Source organism: Pantherophis guttatus, chromosome 1, assembly GCF_059756535.1.
Source record: "Pantherophis guttatus breed Tessera chromosome 1, ASM5975653v1, whole genome shotgun sequence".
Taxonomy (NCBI): domain Eukaryota; kingdom Metazoa; phylum Chordata; class Lepidosauria; order Squamata; family Colubridae; genus Pantherophis; species Pantherophis guttatus.
Genome location: NC_142063.1, coordinates 277,549,364 through 277,575,904, shown reverse-complemented (window position 1 = coordinate 277,575,904; position 26,541 = coordinate 277,549,364). Strand labels below are relative to the sequence as shown.

The 26,541-nt window shown below is 37.5% G+C and overlaps 1 protein-coding gene across 4 annotated transcripts; it reads left to right on the top strand.

Moving 5' to 3' along the window:
• The first annotated feature begins 2,513 nt into the window (after positions 1-2,513).
• GNG4 (G protein subunit gamma 4) lies at positions 2,514-21,433 on the top strand. 4 transcript variants are annotated; one of them, XM_087882969.1, is made up of 5 exons: positions 2,741-3,050; positions 5,115-5,184; positions 8,444-8,531; positions 15,814-15,922; positions 19,967-21,433. In XM_087882969.1, coding segments are annotated over exons 3-5 (240 nt in total). In that variant the 5' UTR covers positions 2,741-3,050; positions 5,115-5,184; positions 8,444-8,529; the 3' UTR covers positions 20,096-21,433. The 4 variants fall into 4 exon arrangements, with proteins under 4 accessions (XP_034284196.1, XP_034284194.1, XP_087739095.1 ...); XM_034428304.3 differs by lacking the exon at positions 8,444-8,531 and having other exon boundaries at positions 2,766-3,050; XM_034428305.2 differs by lacking the exons at positions 2,741-3,050; positions 5,115-5,184; positions 8,444-8,531 and adding an exon at positions 2,514-2,635.
• Positions 21,434-26,541: the final 5,108 nt, after the last annotated feature.

Here is a 26,541-nt window from a genome sequence, read left to right as displayed (position 1 = left end):
ACATGTATAAAAATGACTAAGCTTGTCTCAGAATCATGAAAGATTCTGTATGAATCACCTTAAATTCCGTGTTTGAACATCAAAAGAATTTTAAGGACTGTGATGAATTATCTTATGATTTCCTTCCAATATGGGAGGCTGCTCAGGTTTATAGCTTTATGATAAAGCAAAATGCCTACAGGAGTTTCCCTTGTCTTGGACTTCCAATTTCAGAAGGCTACCTGTGTTACAAATATTGTGAACACTCTGGAGCATGACAGAGAATGAAACTCTATCTGGGCACATAAAACACCAAGGATCTTGGGCTTGTGAAATTTGGATGAGGTACTACTTACCAATGCTTGCAGGCTGGCTTACTAGGTGCTGGGCGCCTAACACATGGGTACTTAGGGACTTCAAATAAAAGGACAGTGACCATGGGTGGAATCATGCTGGGCTATTAGAACAGAGTGTACTATTATTGGCTTATTGGAATGAAGTAGAACTAAAATTAAATTCTATTTAAATTGTGGTAAGCTAAATTTTATTCAGTAGTGTTATGCAGAAAAGTACACAAGGGGAGGGGGGATTCTATTATTGTTACTTCTGACTCTTCATGACATGATAGACAACAGTTCACCAGGACTGTAAGCAATTTTTGTAAACTCATACTCATGGTATCAGTAATAGTATCTAGCCATCTTGTTTTCTGCCAGCTTATTTTTCAATTTTTTTAATTTTTAAAAAAAATTGATTTATATGCCGCCCTTCTCCGGAGACTCAGGGTGGCTTACAATGTGTTAAGCAATAGCCTTCATACTTTTGTATACTTATACAAAGTCAGCTTATTGCCCCCACAAGCTGGGTCCTCAATTTACCTACTTTAGAAAGGATGGAAGGCTGAGTCAACCTTGAGCCTGGCAAGATTCGAACTTACAGTAATTGCAGACAGCTGGTGTTAATCACAATGCTATCAGTCTGCTGAGCCACCAGGACCAGTTGGCTTCCATTTCACCAACTATCAAGCTTTCTTCAAGGACTCTCTGCCTATCATATCGAAAATAGATAAAGTTTAACTTTATAATTAATGTTTCAATGATCATTTTGCATCTACTTAATCTAGGTTTAGATAATTTTGTTCTTGTGGCCCAAGATATTCTCCATTTTTTTTCAGCCTGGACCTCAATTCAAAGCATTAATTTTTCTTAATTCAGCTTTTCTGATGTCTGGCTTTCACAACCGTATTAAAACTGGGAAGATGATTGCCATGATAATAGTGTCATTATTGTCAATGTGAATGCTTTCCATTTTAATATTCTGTCTAGATTTGTCTTTCTCACAAGAAATAACTGAAGGGTTGCCCACATAACGTTCAGTTCAGCATGCTTTGAATTGGAGTCTGTTTCTTGCAAAGTTAGTATTTAACTAGTGTTTTCTGTAGGGTATGTGAAAAGTAGATATTCTCTCTCTCACTCACACACACACTTCAAAATGCACCAGGATGCCCTGCGTTTTGAAGTGTTGAGGAACACTTGTCCTTCACACTTTTTTTGTATTTAATATGGGAACCATCTGTATATCTTTTGCGAACATGATTCCTACCCAAAGTGTGAAACAGGCTCTTACTCACCCCTCACTTGTCTTCTTAAATTATAGACTGGGGAATTGGATGACCTTTTTACTTTTAAACACATTTGATTCTGTTGCTTACTGCAGGATAATCTATTGGAAAACTTTACATACTAAATTTTTAAAATCCATTCACATTTTCCTTGTAAAAAAATAACATCAGCTCCAAATCAAAATTGTCTTTCAAGGTGTAACGAACATCTGATGTCTGTGATATGTATGAACTGTATTTATAGTTAGGTTCAATGGGGGAAATAATAACTGGAGTCACACTCTTTTTGCAGCTTTAGATTGCTTTGGCATGGGAGACAGCTGATTTCTTTTTAGTATAGTTGTTGCATTGTGTCTCTTACAAGCCCTCATTCCCTTCTGCCTCCATTCCTCTCCGTCCTCCTCCGAGCTTTATACCCGTTTCTGCACTCCTATATTGCCTTCATTTGAAGGCGGCCCTAAGAAGGCAACATAACGAACAAACTACACTATTTTAAACTCTTTTGTTTCTGCTTCCCCTGACACCGAACACATTTATTTAGAAACAAACTCTTTCGTTTCGTTTTACACGGCAGTTATTGTCACGAAAAATGGAGGCATAAATCTCCTCCCAGCTATAAAGCCGAGTCTTAATTGTGTCCGTCCATTTACCCGGCCGTCATCAACAGCCAGGCTCCCAGCGGCTCCTTGGAAACTCCCGGGCCATTTGGCCCCGAAATCTGCGGCTGAAGGTCCTTGGCTGCTGGCCTTCGCCGTACCGCTGACGAGCAGAGATAAAACACTCGTCCCCCAGCGCTTTCCTTTCAGGGACTCTCCGGAGATCGGGAGGAAAAAAAAGCCGTTGCTCTCTGCGGCTCGGAATTCCCGGCTCCCCCCCCCCCTTTCTTTTTCTTCCCGTGCTTGTAGTCGCGCGCCTCTCTCCCGCTAAACTCATCCTCTCTGCCGCCGTTTCCAGCCACGAAGCATACGTGCCTTCTTCAGGCAGCCGAGGACGGAACAGATGACGCTCACGCCGACAGCCGACATCTTCCAAGAGGTAGGGGAAGAAGTCCAGGGCCGCCCCGAGGACGCGCGCTTTCCCTCGCCCCGATTGACGTCACTAGCTGGAATTCCTCCTCGCGGCAAAAGCGGAGACGCGCACGCGCGCCTCCAGAGACTCCACAGCCACAGCAAGCGAGCGAGTCGGCTATCGGCTGCTCCGCTAGGCAGGGGGCGTGACGGACAGGTAGCGTTCTTTTTCAAAACCAAAACAAAATAAAACCACACGCCAGTCGTATAGTCGATATCTTCGCCTCAAGGCGGGTCAGAGCCCCCCCCTCCCCCCCTCCCCCCCTCTCCCGGGCATGTGCAACCTCAAGACGTCCCTGCTTGCACTCGAGGCGTGAGTGTGGTTGGTGGCTTCGCTGTTCGAATCTCTCCGACTGCCAAAAGCCTCCATTTCTTGCTGCAAGGTAAGTCTTAGCACTGGGCGAAGGCGGGCGCGGATGGGGAATTTATAGGGAAAGCCCCGCTCCCGGTTGCTGGCAATGGTCTCAAACCCAATGGTTTGGTTGAGAAGAGGTTGTGGGGGGGGGGGGGGGAAGACTTTGAGCCGGTGGCAGATTCTCAGCTAGTAAGAGTTGGGGTGTGTCACAAGTGTTTTCAAAGCGTGCGTGTTGCATTCTTGGTCTTAGTCGAAAATAATGGGTTTAAAGAAGTTGTCCCTGGGATTGCCAGAAACAGTCCAGTAAGGCTGTATTTCGGTAAAGAGGCCCATTTTCTGCTTTTCATTTTTGCTACTTTCTGCACTGCACAGACAGACTTCTCACATAATTATTAAGCCTTTCATCTGACTTCAACCATATAAAATCAAGAGTATGGCAAGAACTGGCATGGGTGATTCTTTCTAATGAACAGAAGCTCTATGTATGCGTTGTGTGTGTGTGTATATGTGTGTCTGAATTTAGTCTCTTGAGCTGCTGGGTACAGTATTCCAGGCCATGTGGCACCTGATTTAGAAAATCTGAGAAGGCAGAAGATGGTATGTGTGTCCATAACACACATATTAGGGAGGCAGTAGCAGTGCATCCGTCAGAGAATGAAGGTTGTGGGCAGAAGGCAAATATTCTTAGGAAGTGGGAGAGATTACAAACTGGCACCATTGTTTGTGCCTTTTGGGGATAAAAGAGCCTTGTTAGAAGATGCTTGTTTATTATTGTTTCTGAAGAATATTTTAACTGTATGATTAGCCACTGAATGTAATGTGCAGAAGGTTAGGGTAGTCCTGAAAGGAAAAAGAAAGAAAAGTGTTACAAGCCTCAAACCTTCAAAGCAGCATTTTAATAAATGTTGCTTTTCTCTCTCTTCTCCTTTTTCTCTACTTGGGAGCTGATAGATAGGCAACATTGAGGAATTTCAATTGTTCGGATGAAAGAGTGCCAGAACAGATTTTAGTGCAAAACAGACAGACCGTTCCAGTTGTACTACAGTGATGAAAGCAGGGCGCTAGCATTAGATACAAAAAAAAAAGATCAGAGAGATTTTAAACTGTTTTCAGGCAAGAGATGAGGAACATGCAGTTATATATCCTTTAAAAAATTATGGACATGTTTCAGAATGTTCAAAATTTAGTGGCAAGTATACAGAACCAAATAGCTGTTTAAAGATATCGGTCATGGAGAAAATTTATCTATGCGGTCACCAGGAATTGAAAATGATTTGAGGGCATATAATCCTTCAATCAAAGACACCAAAACGAATAGGAAAAAAATCCTCACGTATTATGTGTGTGCGTAAATGTATCTATCCACACACAAATCCATTTGTATAAGAGCACAGCATATAAATAACAAATACTGTTCACCATATAATCTAATACTAAAAATTGGAAATAAACATATATCTTATTGTTTACAATATCTTATTGTTGGGTAGATGATGAACAAAACAAAGCAAAATAACAACAACAAAAAGATCATGCTCTGGCCCTCTGATTTAGTCGAATAATTCTGAGAGGTAACTGTTTGCCCCAAACGCTTCTGGATCTGTTCTAGACTAAAGTAAGTGGTCCTGATCAACTGTGTTATTTGGGATTATCTGTTATCTGAAGAGTCAGTGGAGGTTAATTGACTCCTTTTCTGTGATTGGAATTGAAGTGCTAGAAGGCTCAGAAAATGGATCCTTTCTACCTACTGCATAATTTTTTCAGTTTTCACTTCCTTCCCCCCCCCCAGGTGCCACTCAATGGATGGAATGAGAATAGCCCTTGCTCTGCAGTACAGATTTTTGAAAAATGTTTTTGGCTGGAACAAAAATAAATAACAAACCAGATGATAGAAAGGGAAGAGCTGAACTCCAAACCATAGAAAGGGGGACTGTAAGCATGATGAACAGATGACTGATTGGGATATCCCTGCTTGGGGCATTGAGATAAAGGGAGATGATGGGAAGGTATGAGTTAGAAAGAGATTGAAAATGCAAGTATTCATTGGTGCAGAAACAGACTTTTTAACTTATGGAAAAGACTTTTCTCTCAGCGTTCCAGGGACAGGGAAAAGAGAAGCTTGAATTTCCATGGAGGTGAGAAATCCAACCACTGTCCCAAAGGTATGTGGTGATGATGGGTGACCTGATCCTGAGAGAACTCAAGTTGGCAGTCTACAGACCTTATATATATATATTTATCAAGGGAAATATGCTGTTTCCCAAGTGTGTATATACAGGAGTGATGGAGAGACACTAATCTGATTAATCAATCCTACTGTATTGATCATAGTCCTTTTCTCCTATTTCATACTGGAACAAAGACACTGCCAGAAACACCTGGAAGAGTTATCAAGGGACTATCAGGGCTTAGGCAGGAAAGCAAAAATGGTTGGACCACAAGTAGTATTTTTTTACACACTTCCAAGATCAAGGCCTGAGGAAGGAATAGAGGAATAGAGGCTTCTGGAATTAAAAATACAGTTCTGTAATAAACTGAAAATAATAACAATAAAGACAAATTTTAAAAAATGAAAAGAGGGACATGTAACAAAAGCAAAATTTCAAGAAATAGCCTGAATTTATAAGGAAAGGAACAGGTAGACTAAGGCTCAGAATGAGCTGAGTCTTGCTGTGAATGCCAAAAATAAAAAGTGGTTTGGAGTTATGTGTAGAACAAGAGAAAAATGATCAGTTTGTTAGTCAGAGAAGATAGCAAGATGGTGATGGACATAAAGGAGAATGCTGAAATATTTAATTCCTATTTTAATTTTCTATTTTTGTAAAATGAGAAAGAGATCCAGTCTGTCAGAAGCTCTGCTTGAGGGACATAGGAGAGGAGCACAGAAGAAAAGTGCAGGTTGAAACAGACTTGGAGGCTAAATCCTATGGAAATCGATTAAAAGAACTGACATATTATGGGTTATTCTCTTTTAGAGCCACTGTAATAATAATAGTAACATGTCAATACATGGTGACAACAGAATAGAAAACTGGATAGAATTACAAAATACAAAGATCTGCAAATAGAAATAGAACAACTGTGGCAAAAGAAAACACAGATACTGGTGGTAGTACTAATAATAATAAGCACCTTGGATGCAATCTCCAAACAGTTGGAGCATTAACAGCATTGGCATTGATAAAATCACCATCAGTCAATGGCAAAAGGCAGCTTTACCTGGAACAACAACAATATCTGCCTGTTCCAGGTCCTTGGGAAGGATAGGTGGATAAAAATGCCAAATCCAATCTAAGCATCTGGCTGTACGACCAACCATAACATAATTATATATTAAATGTATATGCTGCCTGACATCCAATGATTCTAGGAGGACAAAAACCAATGGGTGGAAGCTTTATAGACGAGAGTCAAACTTAAGGAATTTCCTAATTATGAGAGCAGTCAAGCAGTGGAACAGTCTGCCTCCTTGGGTTATAAATACTCCATATCACTGGAGGTTTTCAAGCAAAGGTTGGAATGTCATTTGCAGTGCATGTGATAACTTTTCACTGAGGAACTGTGGCAAATCATATATCTAATTTCTGGCCATTATGCCAGAATTTAGTGGTACAATTAAAAAGGGTCACAAACCATTGCATGTTGCTGTTCTTTCTCTAGATGGTGCTGTTGGTCTATATTAATGGTTCATTTATTTGATTTACATTAAATACCGGATAGTCAATAATTAAAATTTAAAAAAATAGCTTTACAGTTATTAACAGTTATAGGGCCTGCATCTGATTATAATTTTTCTGTTTCTATACCCATTAAAACCTAAAATCATGATCTAATAAAAAAATCAGAGCAGCATTACAGAGTTTTCTTGGTGCACCAAGAGCCTTGGTGGTGCAGTGGAGTAAGTGCTGTTATGCAGCACTTTGCTGCCAGCTGCCTGCAATTAGTGCGAGTTCAAATCTCACCAGGCTCAAGGTTGATTCAGCCTTCCATCCTTCCGAGGTAGGTAAATTGAGGACCCGGATTGTGGGGGCAATAAGCTGACTTTGTAGAAACACCACTTATGGGGGGCCAAAAGCCCTAATAAGCAGGTATATACAAAAGAATGAAGGCTATTGCTATAAGTGCATTGTAAGACGCCCTGAGTCTTCGGAGAAGGGCGGCATATAAATTGAACTAATAAATAAATAAATAAATAAAATAATAAATAAATTTTCAATTCTGATTGTTATTTATAGGGTTAATGCTATCGGGTAGTATTTTTCTTTGTAGGTTCTGTCTGAGGACAACTTTAGTTTAATAACCTTAGTTTAACTAGTGAGATATGGTTCTGTGAGCAGGTCCTAAAGGAGAAATGTTTTGAATACATGACCAAATTGAAATTTTAAATTTTCATCCAGTGGCAAGACATTTTAGAAATCAAAGGCTGTGTAGATACTTAACTTTTAGACAAGAATTCATCAAAAAATGACGTTTGGGAAAATACTTAGTAGGAATTGCCCCCATGGTGGCAGGACTCCATCAAAAATGACACCAGGCAGAGCATAGAACAACTCAGAAAAGTAGTGCAAGATCAGAAGATATGGAGAGACCTGGCCCATACAATCGCCAATTGTCAGACACAACCAAATGGATATCACCATCATCATCCTCATGAAATGCCACAAAGAATTAGGGAAATTTGGTTTGTGTTCTAAATCAGTGGTCCCCAACCTTTGCAGCTTCGCGGCCCGGCTGGGGGGAGAGGGGAACTGGGCTGTACAAGTAGTGGGCTGGTACACATGTGCGCATGCAGCCCTTGCATGGGTGGCAGGCTGGCGCGCAGCTTGACTTGTGTGACCAATGGGTTGCTGCGTGCAAGTGCCTGCAGGACCGCTGCTCACACATGTTGAGCTACGTGCACATGCACATACACCGGCCAGCCACTCACATGGCCCAATTCTAAAAAGGCCACGGCCCAGGGGGTTGGGTACCCCTGTTCTAAATCAAAACTGGCATATTTCCCATTTTGTTTTATAATCCCAAGTATAATTTGGATGGAAATAGCAGAAAGCAAGCAAACAAAATCACTTTGCCTTGTTGTAATTTAAATAAATTTATACTGAACACTTTGAATTCTGTCATTTTTAGTACTACATCTATTAACTTGTGATACATGGATATAGAAAATAAAAATTGGATTCTTTTTTTTAGCAGAAAATATGATAAAAGCAAAAATGGGATTTAAACCAAAAGCAGAGAGTATTTTTCTGGGCCAGGTGGAGATTTGAAGGTATAAGAAATTTAGAACCTGAGGAAATACGTGATCTGAGAGTCTGTACTGGGGAAGATATAGTAATTATTGTGAACTGATGTCAAAAAAACAGACATATATCTATATTCATGGAACTAACCCTTCATTTTATAATCCTGTGTTGTGCTCAGAAATTAACCGATGCAGAGGCCCATGCTTGGGATGAACTTCATTAGAAGCCTATTTGTTGCTGTAGTTGTGTTTTAAACAGATATAAATGTAAGTCCTTTAAGTAGGAATTACAGCTTTCAGAACAGTTAATTATATTTACTTTAGATTCATCTAGCAATATACCAGTGGACTTTTCATCTAGTAGAGGTGTCCTTTCCCTGCCTCTCCCTTGTAAGAAAATAAGGATGTTATTGTGTGAAATAGGCAAGAGAATAATTTCAGTTCAATGAAAAAGTGTGAAGATTTTCTGAATTTCTGCATAATTTTCTATCAATCAGAGCTTCACATGGTCCGACTAATACATACTGTATATATGGAATTTGAATGAAAAAATAAAGTTTCATTTTTGTCTTATTCATTCCATAAACAAAGGTCATCCATATGATATGCAAGTGTGAAAAATTGTAGTTTCCCCTTAATTCAATCAGGTGCATTACTGATGTAACTAGGGCTAGATATGTGAGTGCTTCATTAAACAATCAGGGCTAATCTGTGCCAACAACCCTACCCTATGTAAATCTTGCAAACCTTGGCTCATCAATGTGAAAATCTTACCATATCAATTCTAGATGTTCAAACATGTTCAGTGTGAAAACAGTGAAAAACTACTTCTCCATTAATCCATGGTCAGACTCTCTTGAAATGGAGAAGGCTTGGAGATCAGTAAACACTGCAAACAGCAGCCATCCTCTTAAAACCATTCTAAGAGCACAGCATACAAGAAATTAAAACCCAGGACAGCATGTAGGGATCTGAAGGATTTTTTTTTTGTCTTGACCAAACAGTCTACACAATTTACCCATCTGAAAAAAAACTGATTAAAAAGGCATTATTGGGAGTTTGGTAAGCAAGGTAGAAGCCACTGCTAAGAATAGTAATGCTTGTCTCAAATTTACCAAAGGCACCTGGACAGCTTTCCAGATTTCTGAAGGAACATTTTATGGACAGATGAATCAAATATGAACATTTTGCAATTACATGGAATTGTTATGTTTGGCAGAAAACAAACATTGCATTCAATAGTATGAAAATCTCTCTCTCTTCCTCCCCCCTCCCTTGTCCGTCCATTCATGTCTGTCCATCCATCCGCCTGTCCGTCCATCCGTCCATCCATCTACCTACCTACCTATCTACCTTCCTACCTACCTATCATCTGTCTAATTTATATAGCTTCCTATTTCACCAGGAGTGACTCATGCCACTTCTCAAGCATTAGATCAAAAGATACTGATTCCAAACATACAAAGAAGTCTGGGAGAGAATGACTGCAGAAGAACATATTTGATGTTTTGGAAAGATCAACTTTAAGAGAAAGGGGGTAGAGTCCGAAATGAGCAATTCATGCTAGTAAATTCATTTCAAGCATTATTGAGCTGAAGCAGATTGCCATGGAGAAATAGGCCAGAATTTCTATCCAGTTGTATGACAGATTGACCACCAATGATAGGAGTTAGTTACTAGTAACTAGTTACTGCCTCTAAGGGAAGGGGAGGGCAATTCACTGGGGCATCAGATAGTAGATATCTTTGTTTATGAAATAAGTGAATCAAGCACCAAACTTTGATTGCTATTTGCTCATGCACTTTTCTCACTTTATATGTCACTTTTACAATATTCATTGGCAAAAATATGCAGGAAAAAGGGGGTTAATATTTTTTGCAAAATGGTTTGTTTTTGTCCCCCAAGTGAAAGTACAGAGATTATGTCTGCTTGTTTTGGCTGTCCTTTGCTTTCTTCCCACCAGATAGGTTAAGGTTATTGATTCATTGTTTATAACTACAGTAGAATCTCTGGTCACAACCATAATTTGTTCCATAACTGGTCGCAAACTGATTTGGTTGTGACCCGAACCTAATTTTGGAAATTTGGCGCTTACAAAAAAAAAATGGCGTGGAAGGGGAAATCGGCCATGAAAAAAAAATATTGTGAATTTTTTTGTCGGAACCCAATTTGCTCATCGTCAGAAATGTTCGTGACCAGAGGTTCTACTGTATATCTGCAGATGTATGTACCCATGCTGTAATCACAGCAAGTATATTACATCAATTACTTATGTCTACAGCAGGCAAAACCTTTTTAAAACGAGAGTAGAGGCCAAAAAGGAACAAAAAATCCACACAACAATTTTCATATCTGCTTGAAGTTCTTTAATGGCATTTGAACTATTCTTTGAGAGTAATTACGAGAAACTGATTAATCAGAGTAGGCTTGTTCATCCAAATATTTTACTGGTTTAGAAAATCCTTTCAAATCCAAGGTCCCTCTTTGCCTCAGCCACACCATATCCATTTTCATTCTTTTTCATATCTCTGTTTCTCTCTTCAGGAATTGCTGGTCTCAGAGTCCAGAAGGGCAAATCTAAAACTAAATGTTGTACGTTGCCCAGAGTCGCCTTGCAACGAGATGGGTGGGAAACAAACTAAATAAATAAAATGAAATAAAAGCTTCCTCAAAGGGAAAAAACCTGATGGGCACTATGGCCTTGGAATTCTTTCTCAAGAGATATAGATACGTAATGTAGCTTCTTTGCAAAACTTTAACATGAATCAAATAAAATAGATTATGGAAAGGAAATCTTGCTTGAAAAACAGAGAGAGAGAGAGAAATAAAAATTTGTGACAAAGATTACATTCTTATTGTTTCTGTTTCATATTCATATTGAGTAGAAGCAAGCAAAGCACAAGTTTACTTTTGGTTTTACTTTTTTCCAAACCTCTTAAGAAGCCACTGATTCTCAGAACTAATTGCAATATACTAAAAGAGTTGGTTTTCCCCCTCCTCTTTAAAAATAGTAAATTAGATGTGAGGGTTCAGGAGTAATTTTCCTTTATTTGCAGTATGCCTTTGCGTATATTTGTTTTAATCTGACTCTGAAATAACCTTCTGGTACCTTATTTAGTAAAAGAGTATGCAGAGATTTTACCCTGTGTTTTTTAAAAAATCCTGTCACTCACAGATATTCAGCTCTCTTGTAGCGCTTCTCTTCCCCCTGGGCTGTATGTCTGCACAATAGCCAGTTGTCTTATCTGTTAGCCTTCTCATATTCTGTAGAACTAGAAAGACAGAGGAGAGCAGTACATCTTTCATATCAAGTTTTTCTTCAACCATCCATTTGATTTTTAGATCACATAGCCCAGGAATTTAAATTGAGATTCTAAGCTAGATTTGCTATTTATTCCATTGCTATTCATTGTAATAAAAACATTTCCACCTCCCTCAAATTAGCATATCTCAGGTAAAACTGTAATGCTGCAATCAAGTCTGCATCAGAATAGTACAGAATACAAATAATACATAAAACATCTTAATATCAAAACCAAACCTTTCTAACTATCAATAACAGCAGGAGAGATAGACAGGCAAATTATAGGGAAGTTCATATTACAGGTTGCCATTGCTTCTCACTGATTGCCTGGTTTTTACCGATGACCTCTTTCAAAATCTGGTCATAAGATTTCTTTTACTACACAAATAAATGGGTTCTTTTAAGGTACAAATAAATCAACTGATTCTCATTTTCAGTTCTCCCTTTGTAGTGATTTTGTTTCTGGTACTGTATTAACTCTAGATACAACCTTTTATATGTTAATGATGTACACATGCAGACATTTTAACCATTTATAAGTATTTCCGTACTACTTTAGTGGGACTTCACATATTGTGTAAAGGGAGGTTTTTTAAAAAAAATCTTGCCTTTATTACTTTATAAACCCAACATACCTAATACTCCTTTTGTCCTCTGTTTTCTGTGAGATGGGTTGGGCTGAGAGAGAATAACTGGCCAAAGTCACCCAGCGTGCTTTCATGCCTAAAGCAGAACTAGAATTCAGTCTCCCAGTTTCTAGCCTATCATCTTAACCATTGGACAAAACTGGCTCTCTGCTTAACTATTACTGATTGAATAAATTGCCATAGGATGAATTGGCATATGTTAAGCCATAATCGGTCTTTACCACAAGCAGCTGTGGGATACACTGATCATTGCATGATTCATCTTGTACCTGCTTACAGACAAAGACTTAAAACCACGAAACCAACAATTAAATCAGTGAGGACCTGGACTGAGGAGGCAAAGCTAAAGCTACAAGCCTGCCTTGACTGCAGTGATTGGAATGTTTTCGAAAATACCTCTGCAGACTTAGATGAACTCACAGATACTGTAACATCATATGTCAGCTTCTGTGAAGACCTATGTGTACCGACCAGGAATTTGCGAATTTGCAATAACAATAAACCTTGGTTCACAGCTAAACTTAAGCAGCCACGTCGTACCAAAGAGGAAGCCTACAGAAAAGGTGATAGAATGCTGTACAATCAGGCCAGAAACGTATTAACAAGGGAGATCAGAGCAGCAAAAAGAAGCTACTCTGAAAAGCTAAGAAATCAGTTCTCAACAAACAAACCAGCAAACATGTGGAAAACTGTTAAAAATATCACCAGTTACAGCAAACCTCCTTCCCAGGCTGAAGGAAATCAACAACTGGCAGATGACCTGAACGTGTTTTACTGCAGGTTTGAAAGGAAACTGCAGACACCTATCTCCACAACCCCCATCCCAGACACACCAACAACAGCCAAACCCCCTACAACTGATCCCATCCCATTGGGTTCACAACCCCTGGTGATCACAGAAAAGGAAGTGCAAGATGTATTTCACAGACAGAAGTCAGGAAAAGCACCAGGCCCAGACAAGATAACTCCTCCTTGCTTAAAAGTCTGTGCTGACCCAATATCTTCAATAAATTGCTAGAGATGTGCTATGTTCCTTCTTGCTTCAAATGCTCCACTATCATCCCAGTGCCGAAGAAGCCCTTCCTCAAGGAACTGAATGACTACAGACCAGTTGCTCTAACAACTGTAGTTATGAAAACCTTTGAAAGGCTAGTGATGTCCCCTGAAAACCATCACGGATCCGCTTTAGACCCCCTGCAATTTGCATACTGAGCAAATAGATCGACAGATGATGCTGTTAATATGACGCTGCACTACATCCTACAACATCTTGAATCTCCAAAGACCTATGCAAGGGTCCTCTTTGTAGACTTTAGTTCAGCATTCAATACCATCATACCGGACATTCTTCTAACTAAACTAAATCAGCTAGTGGTACCTGAACACACTTGTAAGTGGATCACAAGCTTCCTAACAGACAGGAAGCAGCAGGTGAAGCTAGGCAAAATCACATCAGATACCTGTACAATTAGCACAGGAGCTCCCCAGGACTATGTGCTCTCTCCACTTCTCTCTATATACCAATGACTGTATCTCAGACGATCCATCTGTTAAACTACCGAAGTTTGCAGATGATACAACAGTGATTGGTCTCATTCAAAACAACGATGAATCCGCATACAGACGGGAGGTTGAACAGCTAGCCTCATCGTTGACCGGAACAACCTGGAACTGAACACACTCAAAACTGGTGGTAGACTTTAGGAGAAACCCCCCCATACTACCACCTCTTACAATACTAGACAACACACTATCAACAGTAGAGACCTTCACATTTCTAGGTCATATCTCAAGATCTAAAATGGACAGCTAGTATCAAAAACGTCACCAAAAAAGCACAACAAAGAATGTTCTTTCTGTGCCAACTCAGGAAGCTCAAACTGCCCAAGGAGCTGCTGATACATTTCTACAGAGGAATGATTGAGTTTGTCATCTGCACCTCTATAACTGTCTAGTTCGGTTCTGCAACCCAACAAGACAGACACAGACTTCAGAGGATAATTAGAAAAAATAATTGCTACCAACCTGCCTTCCATTGAGGACCTGTATACTGCACGAGTCAAAAAGAGGGCTGTGAAAATATTTACAAACCCCTCACATCCTGGACATAAATTGTTTCAACTCCTATCCTCAAAATGACACTATAGAGTACTGCATACCAAAACAACTAGACACAAGAATAGTTTTTTCCCAAACGCCATCATTCTGCTAAACAAATAATTCCCTCAACACTGTCAAACTATTCACTAAGTCTGCATTACTATTACTATTAATCTTCTCATCGTTCCTATCACCCATCTCCTCCCACTTATGATTGCATAACTGTAACTTTATTGCTTGTATCCTTACGATTTATATTGATACTGTTTCCTGATTGCTTATTTGTACCCTATGACTATCATTAACTGTTGTACCTTATGATTCTTGATGAATGTATCTTGTCCTTTTATGTACACTGAGAGCATATGCACCAAAGACAAATTCCTTGTGTGTCCAATCACACTTGGCCAATAAAGAATTCTATTGTATTCTATTCTAAACTATGATTTTTAAATTATAGTTGTTTTATAAAATAGGTAAGATAAATTAGCAGATAAAGCAGAGGAGAATAGGAAACATTCAGTGTTTTAATATGAAAGAAGAAATGTACAGAGAATCTAAAACTAAATAACCAAGAAAAACATATACAAGATGTTAAACTGTTTTAGCTCAACATTATTAGTTTATGCTCTAAAAATTACATTACTGGATTTGGAATTGAAAATATGAAACAGAGAATAAATGAAATTTTGTGGTGTGATTTATGTCTTATATTTTTATTTGTATTTTGATAGGAAAGAAGCCACCTTAGGCACTCTTTTACCCTTAAATCTGGCCTGCAATTCTTTAAAATAAAGAAACAAATATCAGTGTTTTTCAAAGGCTGAAATTTCACTTGACAGACAAATGCAGAGTTCCCTGATTTGTAAAACCAATCCAGGTTTTGAGTAACTAAGATACACGATTAGTTTTTCTCTTTTTTCCTTTCTCTCCAAAGCTATTATGCAGCAATGGGTAACTTGTGGCCCCCCATAAGCATTTTTGAAATCCTAGAAGCCCTAAAACTGACAGATGAAAATCAGTGGTATTATTATCACTGAGGATATGAAGTTTCCTGATATTTTTAAGCAGGAAACGCAGAAATAGGCCAATTAAAGAAAACAAAGCAAAATAAAAAACCCAACCTCCCTTGTCCATATAATTAGGGAGGGAAACCCCTGATTTTCCTGTCCCTTATGATTCTGCTCTGCCAATGCAGCCTTTACTCATTCTCAATTTAGGGAGTTGCCCAAAACTGATCTCTCCTGCTATAATAAATGATTTAATTATGTATTAAATATGACAGGTTATTATTAGGTAACTTGATACTGAATATATTGAAAAGCCTTGGGCAAGATTGTAGAGATAAAATTCCATACTGGCAATTGAATTAGGATTGATCAGTGAAATGAAAGAAATATCTACGAAAAAATTGGAGCTAGAAAAATATATCTATTCTTAGAATGGTTTATCTTTTGAAAATAAACAATTTGTAATGCTCTCATTTTTATTGATCTAGGAAAATCAGAATGAAGGAGATAATGCCTAATAACAGTACAACAAGTATATCTCAAGCAAGAAAAGCAGTGGAGCAGTTAAAAATGGAAGCATATCTGGATAGGATAAAGGTAAATTTGAACGTGTAACCATATTTACAAATTCTAACCACCCACTGGTTAGAACTCTACAGAAGCTACTCAGATTTTCAACACAGCGTAGCTAGATAAGAATTTTCATGGCACACTGGCATCCATATTAGGCTGAAGCTAGTTGTTTGCCATCTGTTAATATGAGAGTGCAATTTCCCCTTTTGTCCAGCGCAGTTTAAATCTGTAGCTTTCCCATCATCACCAGTTTTCTCATAGCTTAAGGGACAACTGCTTTGCATGTCTCAGGCAGGGAGTTGGGTGGCAATGGACACAACAAGGATTATTCCTTCCTTGGTACTCTCTGGTTCTCAGTGTAACTCCTACAGATATTATCCTGTGATATTTGTTATTAGGAAGCCGTAACTGTTTATGGATCAGTGTCTATTGCAGAAAAAAGGGGTAGATATTTTTTCTCCTAGAACCCACTGGATTCTCAAAATCTGATGCAGAAACCTTGGAGTATTCTCATGATAGAATGAGGCTAAGGTCAGTACTGTGGAATTAAAGAGAGAAAAGTCCTACTGTTCAAATGTAAATTCATTTGGATAATGTTGGAATTTACTCAAGTTGCCTAAATATACATGTTTAGGTTATGCTGAAATTAGGGCATATTGCTATTACTTGTAGGGTACAGCATTTATGCTTAAAAGTTAATTGCACGTGAAGGATCAGATTAACCTTGAATTATTTCCTGAGCAGCTTTGTAACTTAGTTTGTTGATACATTTTTTTTCTCTTGAGAAAAGACTCTCTCTCATTTTAACTTAGGGAAAAAGTGGATTATATCCATTGTAACTGGAGTTTGAAGATTTGTGGAATGTTAGATGTGATACATCCTAACAGAGTGCAATTTTGTTGTACTTGAGTGAACACAGCAGTATTTAGAAGTGTTTTAAAGCTATTGACATTTCTTAAATTTTCTGTCCACAATACAGAACAGAGAACATCTTGGCTTATAAAATTAATTAAATGTTGTTACAAGTTGGCTCAGTGACAATTCTGTGAAGTTTAAACTCTCCCCAGAACACCTGGGGACAGAGGACAACACTATGTAATTGACAACACTGTCAATTACAGTACTAAAGTTGTTTCTCAAAGACCTCATTCTCTGAAAACACTGCCTAAGCAGATTTTTCTCTGGTTTGAAATTTGAAATTACTGCACATGAAAATTTTTGGCTTGAATATTTTAGATTGTGATTTTTTACATTCATGAATAAGTAAAACAAATTTATACACATTTACTTCTCTTTGGAAATGAAACACATACATTGTAAAATAATTAACTTTTATTATTTTCTCAAATAACATTCCCACATAAACATTAATATATTTTTGCACATGCATAAACAGAGAGGACTCATTTCCATAAATACAAAACATTCTGAATGATACATTTAAATTGACATTTTGAAAAAGCTGATGCTGAGGATAGGGACAATTAATTATATTGCTTTATGATGTTATATACAATCTTTTATGCCATTGGTAAACACTGTTACTGCCTTATAAAATTGAGTTCATACTCAAGTCCATGTATTTAGCTATGGTTTATATAACCATTGTTTACTGAAAAGACCCCATTGGCTGGCTTTGTATAATATTCTAAACCATTACTGTTGACATAAAAAACCACAAAACTTAGTTTTCTACATTTTAGGCTAGTAGCCAAGCATAGCTCTTTGTATTCAGTGAAGATATATGAAGAACATGCATGCAAAGAGCAGAGAGATTAGATCTAACAACTGGAAAAGAAAACAGAGAGATTGGGGTTTTAATTCTGTTTATTGGCCACCATTTCTTCTCTTCCAGAAGTTGAACGTTATCTAATCTAGTTTTATTCTTAAAGCTAAACAGGTTCAATTTTATATACTACTTGGATGATCACACATCTGGAAACCATATGCATGCTCATGGTATGTTCAGATAATAAGATTTTGATTACTAAGCTGAGAAATATATAGATGTTTCTTAGTATATAGAGCTTATTTACATAGCTAATATGTATACCAAACTAATAAGTAAACCATAATGCCTCTAATTTAACTATTGTATCCTTTGTTTTGAACAGCTAATAACTTTAAGAAGCTATTACAATGATTTCAAAATATTGTAAAGTTTAATATTTTGGTTTATTCTCAGCGTGTGATAATAGTTTTTCAATTCAGCAAAAATAAAAAAAAACGTGAGAGGCTTCTTGATGTAATCAATATTTATATTAACAAGAGACTTGTGTATATTTGAAATTAATATGCAAAGACCCGATTATCCAAATAGGAACTGATAAATTAAACTCTTAAAATATTCAGAATAGCGAATGAAATATACTAAAAAATTAGACTTTAATTAAAGAAAATTCCTTTTTTAAAAATAAAACAGTGAAATTGAAAAAGTTAGAGACAATATTGGTAGAAGAAATTTGTATGGTATAACTAAAGTTTGCAGATACCTTTTAGAATAACGAAACTATGCTGCTGACGTCCAGTCAAGAAACACTGATTTTTTAACATAAGTAGCACTGTGAACAATTGCATACAGCAGCTATTGTGCTTTTCCCATTCTCCTTTAAAGATGGAATTGTTAATTATTTCTAAAATAGTGTTGTGAAATCAACACTGGCATTAGCGAGATGTTTGTGGATGTGCTCATTTTAGATACAAAGCAAAAGCAGAGTGGGTGTCATTGCATGAACAGTAATTATGTCTGTCTTTTCATGGAAGGTGACTGTAGTAATTGCAGCATTTTGTCTTGTCACTGAATCTTATAATTATAGGGTATCTAACAGGATTATATTCTAACTTGGGCTGTTTTTAATCACCTTCTTTACTCTGAAATGTAATGATAACATTCTCTAGTTCTTTCAGAGATTGCTAACTTTGTCTTAAATCATAAATATCTGGTAACAACCTTCCGAGGTAGAATTTGTGGTAATATTCATCTATAATAAACAAAAGGAGATTCAATCAACTATTGGTTTAATGTAGTTACCTTGTTTGGATTGTGATCTGGAAACCAATTTATCAGAAATTGTTGATTCCAAGTTACATTGCTTGGGGAAGGACACATATTCCAACATTTAGTTTCCTTACATAAATTTCTAATCTAATTTTTCCTTGTTTTCCTTTCTGTTACTATTTTACAATCCGTTAGCACAAAAATAACTGACAAATCTAATTGAGCTTTTCCTTTTTTCCTGCACGTTTGTACTTGTGCCAGAATGTACCATTTGGTACATTATCATAGACTAAAAACAAAACATGTATAGGAGCTACATATGAATAATAATTAAAAAAAATGCTTGGTTTTGGTGCATTTTGCTGGCCAGCTCTGCTGCAACATTTCACATGGCTTCCTTATAGCATTGACTTCGTTCTTTGGAATGACTTATGGTTGGTGATAGAACAATCTGCCCTGTTTGGACAATACAACTTGTGATAACGTTTCTGCATGATGCAGGTCTGTCACATATATGTACTATTTTTAGGAATTTAATATAATTTCAGAGAGATTAATAAATTACATACTGAACTATAGTCTGATATGTATGCATGGTGTGAAAATCATATCCTCAAAAAAAATCTGATGTGGCAAGGCAAAAGCTTTAAAATAATTTAACATTAAATTGTTTAATTATATGATTACTGCTTATATACCTAATACTTTTGTGTTTCTGCCTTATTCAAAATTATAATACAGAGAATTTTGTTGAAAGGCTGGGCGATACACACAAAGCTTTCAAAACTCACGTGCAAGTCTGGGTCAACTGTTTCCCCAGCTATGGTATAAAGCAGGGGTCTCCAACCTTGGCAACTTTAAGATTTTGCTGGCTGAGGAATTCTGGGAATTGAAGTCCACAAGTCTTAAAGTTGCCAAGGTTGGAGACCCCTGGTATAAAGGACTACTACACAGAAAATATTCTAACTGCTTGGATCAATCTATTAACACTGTTGCAATGGTAATAATACTTAGATAACCCTTCCCCCATTTTTCTTTTGTTCTTTTTCTTCTTTTTAAAATGCTCCTAGGTATCCAAGGCAGCTGCTGATTTATTGGCATATTGTGATGCTCATATGGGAGAAGATCCCCTTATTATACCGGTGCCTGCATCTGAAAATCCCTTCCGGGAGAAGAAGCTCTTATGTACTATCCTATGATTCACTCTGCAATTAAAAATGTTATCTGTGAAAATACATTACTGATGGTGCATGCTTTTCCTCAAGTTTTCTCCCATGTAGTAATTTAGTCTAAAAGTAATCCTTTCTAGAACACAATATATTCTAAGTTAATACATTTTAAGTGAAGGTTTTTAATGTCAATTTTTCTATCAGTGGTATGTGTTCAACATTTCTATTGTTCTCTATTTGTGTTTTGTAATAAAAGAATCCTATTTGTTGTTAAATGTGTGATAATTAGATTTTGTTGGTTAAATTTCATGAACTGTCTTTGGCTTGTTTGCACAGTAGACTAGCCATAGCTTATATAATAATGGCTTATGAATTAACCAAATTGCCTGACGGAACACACAGTGAATCATAAATCAACCATACAGGTTAGATTTGCACAACACACTGAGTCACAAATTGGCCAATTGTCTTTTAGTCTGGTGTGTTGTGTGCCAACCCAGGCTGTCTTTCAGAGGGACTGAAAAACTATGATGAGCAATACGCACCACCAATTTCTTAACTATTTTATTTCCATGTAAAAAGTGGAATTTCAGAAGAGAATGTGCTTGATGAATGTTTGAATTATGAATATTAAAGTTAAATCAAAGCTTCCCAATTAGCTGCCTTATACCAAGTCAAACAATTAGTCAACTTACTTGGAATTATCTGTACTGATGGGCAGCACTTTCAGGTTTTGAACAGGAGCCTACTTAGGCCCAACTGAGATGCCAAGGATTTAATTTAGCACTTTTAAAATCTAAAACGTGTTCTTTACCATTAAGATGTTACTCTTCTTCTTTTTTGTACTGCAGTATGCTAATTGCAGCAGGTACTAGCACTACTAATAATCATTCTAATAATAGTACCAGCACATGAAAAACCTGCAGGCCAAATAAAGACCATACTGATTTCATTCCATAGGTCAAACTGGCATAGTGTGGAGTCCAGTTCAAATAAAAAATCATTTCTTAAAATTTAACACATTATCGTTCCTCTGGGTAGATTCCCATTTCATACTATAAACTATGCAGCCTGCAGCAAAGGATGTCATCTTGATATGTTCCTTAATATTTCAAATTATATACCTCTACCCTTTGTAATATGCTAAATACAGATTTCTAGTACAGTTGAGTGTGTATTAAGTAACATAGATTTCTATAGTCTTTATATTGGCTCTTATCTTTAAAAAAAAATCTCAAGTCTATGCTGGTAAAAACTTCTTTGTCTAAAATCAATTATATAGTTCATTTGATATATGTTGTATGATAAAATGTACTGTTGATCATTCTCCTTACTTGAATATTTTAATAAAAGTTACTTTTAATTTGGGATTGTATTTCTAGTAATTTATTTGTCTATTGGAGTAATACAAACTATTTGTAACCTGGGGTTAAAATTCCACTAATGCCATACATTCACTAAATGACTTCGTGAAATAGTTATTTTTCAATCTGTTTCTGATCCCAAGTAGGTATGCTGTATTTTAATACTCTAAATATGGGCAATCTTATTTGTATATTAAGCACACGGGTTTTTTTTGTTTTGAAACATTTTAAAAGGCAACTAATTTGCATATAAATTTATGCTTAAAACCTCAGCTCAAAATTGAGCACTCGATTGGATTTATTCATTTATTTATTGGATTTATTGGATTTGTATGGCTGCCATCTCTGGGCAACTAACACAATAAAACACCAAAACAAAAAAAATAGAAACATATCAAAAAGAAAAAAAAATGGGCAGCAAAGATAATTGGGCAAACAACAAATTCATAAATTCACAAGCTCCACCATTTCCGAAATCCTATGTCTGAAAGAAAAGTCAATCCAGAAGTGCAGCAAGTTTAGGGACCTAATCTCAGGAGGAATGGTGTTCCAAAGGGCTGACACCAGTGGTGAATTCCAATTTTTTTTACTGCCGGTTCTGTGGGCGTGGCTTGGTGGGTATGGCAGGGGAAGGATACTGCAAAATCTCCATTCCCACCCCACTCTGGGGCCAGCCAGAGGTAGTATTTGCCGGTTCTCCGAACTACTCAAAATTTCCGCTACTGGTTCTCCAGAACCTATCAGAACCTGCTGGATTTCACCCCTGGCTGACACTGTGATAGAAAAGACATGTTTCCTGATCAACAAGACCCAGAGTATGCATATTTTGCCAGATGTGATGGGGCAGGTAGAGTCAATTGGAGGAAGGTGGTCATTGAAATATCCTGACTCTATGCCATGAAGAGCTTTATAGGTACTAACAGCACCCTGAATACACCTCAAAACCTGTTGGGAACTAGTGCAGTTTAAAAGGCAGATACAGATAATGTAGCTCATGCTGCCAATTGTAGCTTTCCTTTGAAGAAAGGAGAGCTCCATTTAGAATATGTTGCATTCCAATCTAGTTGGGAGATGAAAGAAGAATGAGTGACCATACACAGTTCCTCTTGATCCAGGAAAGGAGACAATTAGTGCACAACATGAAATTGTAGAAAAGCCCATCTGGCCGTGGCCACCACCAACTCCATGAGTCTAGGAGAACCCCCAAATCGTACATTGGTTCTGTGTGAGGCAACACAACTCCATCCAGAACTATACACAGAAGATCTACAGTCCAGACCTCTGGACACCCTAAAATCCAAAACCATTCAGTCCTGCTTGATTGAGTTGGAGCCCACACAGACATAGAAGCAGAATCTCCACAACCCAAGGCAGAACTACCTATTCTGACATATGACCTTATCCAATGGGTTCATGCGTAGGTTAAATAAGAGTGGGGAGAGTGTTGTTGAATCCAGAAGATCTTCATGAAAAAGGGGATGTGGGCTTAATTCCCCCCCTTTGTTAACATCAATTAGAACTGATCCCAAAGGAAGGAAGAGAACCAAAGCAAAGTTTTGTCCCCAATTAAAATGTCCAGAACAACAGTATGTTCAATGGCACTGAAAGCCATGGAGAGATCAGGGACAACCAGGAGTCAACTACCTCCTCAACAATTTACAGTAGGAAAAGGAAGGTTGGAGACAAACAGAGGGGTTGACTGATAGCTCCTTTAGTGAGAAAGAAACTGGATTAAGATTAAGTTGGAGGGAGACAACTAAATTTGAGTGATACAAAGTGAAAGCTGTTCCAAAATTATGGGTATGGAGTGTGTATAAACAAGCCATAATGCAAAGTCACTTAGAGATTAAGATCTGGGCAAGATCTGTTTAATATGTACATATTTTAATCTTGTATTTTATATTTTAAATGTTATGTCATGGATTATATCTTATTTTAATTGTTATGCTTATGAATAAACAAACAAATCTAGAGGATTACTTTTGCTATTTTGTTCCCACAATGGCCAGCCAGACCAATGGAAAACCATTTAAAAGTAAACATGTTACTAGGCTTCCTATTGGTCTGGCTAGCCATTGTGGAGACTTCCGAAATATTGCCAAGAAAACTGAAAGGACTTGTCCAGAGAGTTTCCAGGAGTCAACACTGCCTTGAAGGCAGAATTATAAGTTACTGCAAGAAGATTGCACAGACTGACCACAAACAACAGCATTAACTCCCTGCCAAGATTGGATAATCAAGTGCCTAGAAATAACAAGAGTCAATAGAAACACCAGAAGGTTTGTGCAAAGATCAATGACTCAATGGAAGATACACTTGCTGGTCAATGGTGATAGACTGGGAGAAGTTAATGTCAAGAGAGAGATCTTTTAAGAAGATTCATTCTGCAAGAAAATTGCACCGACAGATTGCAAAGAATGGCATGACAATGTAGCAACAATGGTGCATTGGAAGATCTGCAAGCAAGAACTTGGTGGGATCACAAATTTGACAAATGAAAATGAAGAAGCTAAAGAACTCTGGAACTTCAGAATTCAGACAAGCACTTGCCACATAACATTCCAGACTTAACAATTGATGATAAGAAAGACAAAAGATTCTGGAGAGTAGACATGGCAGAACTTGGAGACAGCAGAATAGGAGAGAAAGAACTGGAGAAAATAACAAAATACGAAGACCTCCAAAGAGAAGCAGAATGGCTATAACCGTGATGGCGAACTTATGGCACACGTGCTACAGGTGGCAAGCAGCGCCCTCTCTGTGGGCACGCGAGCGGTCACCCCAGTTCAGCTCCGCCGCACATGTGCTTCCTGCCAGCCAGCTGATTGTCAGGTCTCTGCCGCGCATGGGCGGGGCGCATGTGCGGGGGGCGCACACATTGCATTTTGGGGGTTCAGGTTAGGATTAGCGCACACTTTGGGCACTCAGTCCAGAAAAGGTTAGCCATCACTGGGCTATACTATACTATTAGTATTTCATCATATTCATTCTTTCATCATCAATCCTAGCATAACACTAAAACCACACTACTTCTTAATGTAAATTTCTGCACCACAGTAAAATCTTATTTTACTAGTAGCTTTAGTTTCTAGAACTGTATGCATTTGGAAGAGCTATCTCTTTACATCCACTATTTATTCAATCTATATTTGTATTTAAGGGAAAAAGGCAATACTTAAATATGGTTTTGGAAAGCAAAAAAAATATTAGTTGCTTATGACACTCGGGAACTAGGGAACCCTTTCAACATCATAACTGATTTAATTTTAACAAGGCTGCATCAGTTCCCATGGCAACATATTTACTTCTGCTTTTCCAAATGATAGCAGTCTAACTGGCATAGTGAACACTGAAAATATAAGCAGAGTGTTTATCCTTCGAAATTATAAGCACAGTGTTTATTCTTTGCTACCCAATGTAAGTAAGAAACTATAAGATTAAAAGTGCATTTATTTTTAATAGCATTCCAATATATTGACTTAGTTATGAGATAATTTTAGAAGATAAGTAAGAAAAACACTGATAATAATAATAATCTGTTTAGTATGAACTTTCAAATTACGGTACTAACTGGCATTGTATTTGATGCAATACAACAACATCTAGTTGAAAACAAGATCTTTCCATCCGAGCTGAAAGGAGACAGCAGAAGGCCATAAGATCAGCCCCTAATTGACAAGATGATTTTGGAAAACTATAAAAGAGCAACTTGAATGTAGCTTGGATTGATTACAGGAAGGTATTTGACTCCCTGCCACACAACTGGATAATTAAGTACATACTCATTCATTTAAAAGTACCTGCATTTAACCAACCAGTTTTATTCTGATCGCTGTAAAGGGACAGAAAGCAGAAAACTGGCAAGTAGTACTTTTAAGCATTTTGTTAACACCCATGGCTCTCTGCAACTGATTTTCCCCTCTAAATCTAGTTCAGCTGTGTTCTTAATCCAGTCCCCATGAGGGTATCTAAATTGGCATCAGAAATTCTGCAGACCTGAAATTTGATTCTCAAAAAGCTTAGCAAACAGCTTTTAAGACTTTTTTGCTATCTACTTTTGCTGTCTGATTTTTGATAGAGAAGGCCATGTACTGTCTGGAGAAGCTGGGCTGGGCTTTAAATAGTTTCCAGTATTAAAGTAACAGTCGATTTGCAGATAAAAAGCAAGAATTTGGGACAGGATATCAAGTATGTCTAGTTATATGTGGAATTGTCATTTTAAAAGCTAATTTATTTTAGGCTGAAGTATACAATTGGAAGAAGCTTGTTGCCCTATGTGCTTCATATGAAAGGAATGATGATGATGATATAATTGTCTAGCCTCAGTAGCTACATAAAAATGCAAGTTAAAATATCTGCTGCATAATATAATATGTATTTACTTCTTATTTGGTGATTTATTAGTAGAGGAATATTTGGTGAGGAATATTATCCAAAATAAGGATTCTACAGCTATCAAAATCTTTCTTGGATGATTTGCAAACTGAACTATTGCTGCCATCTGCTGGATAAAGAAATTATAATCATGCATATGATCTCCAAATTTCATTAGGTAATTCCATTAGGACCTCAGGAGTCACTAATAACTCCTTGTGAAATGTTATTCTTGTTATATTTTACTCTTTATATACATCAACTGAAGAAAATGTGTATGCTCATGAGGACAACAGATGTGTTAAATGTGGATGTGGATGAATATAGTGAGGAACATTATTGACTAAGTCAATATGCAGCTGACCATAGATGTTATGCAGTGGTGGGTTTCAAATTTTTTTACTACCGGTTCGGTGGGTGTGGCTTGGTGGGCGTCGCTTGGTGGGCATGGCAGGGGAAAGATACTGTAAAATCTCCATTCCCACCCCACTCCGGGGGAAGGATGCTGCAAAATCTCCATTCCCTCCCCAATGCAGGGGAAGGTTACTGCAAAATCCCCATTTCCTCCTGATCAGCTGGGACTTGGGAGGCAGAGAATAGATGGGGGCGGGGCCAGTCAGAATTTTTACTACCGGTTTGCTGAACTATTCAAAATTTCCACTACCGGTTCTCCAGAACTGGTCAGAACCTGCTGAAACCCACCTCTGATGTTATGTTTTATTCCGTAATAATAAATTA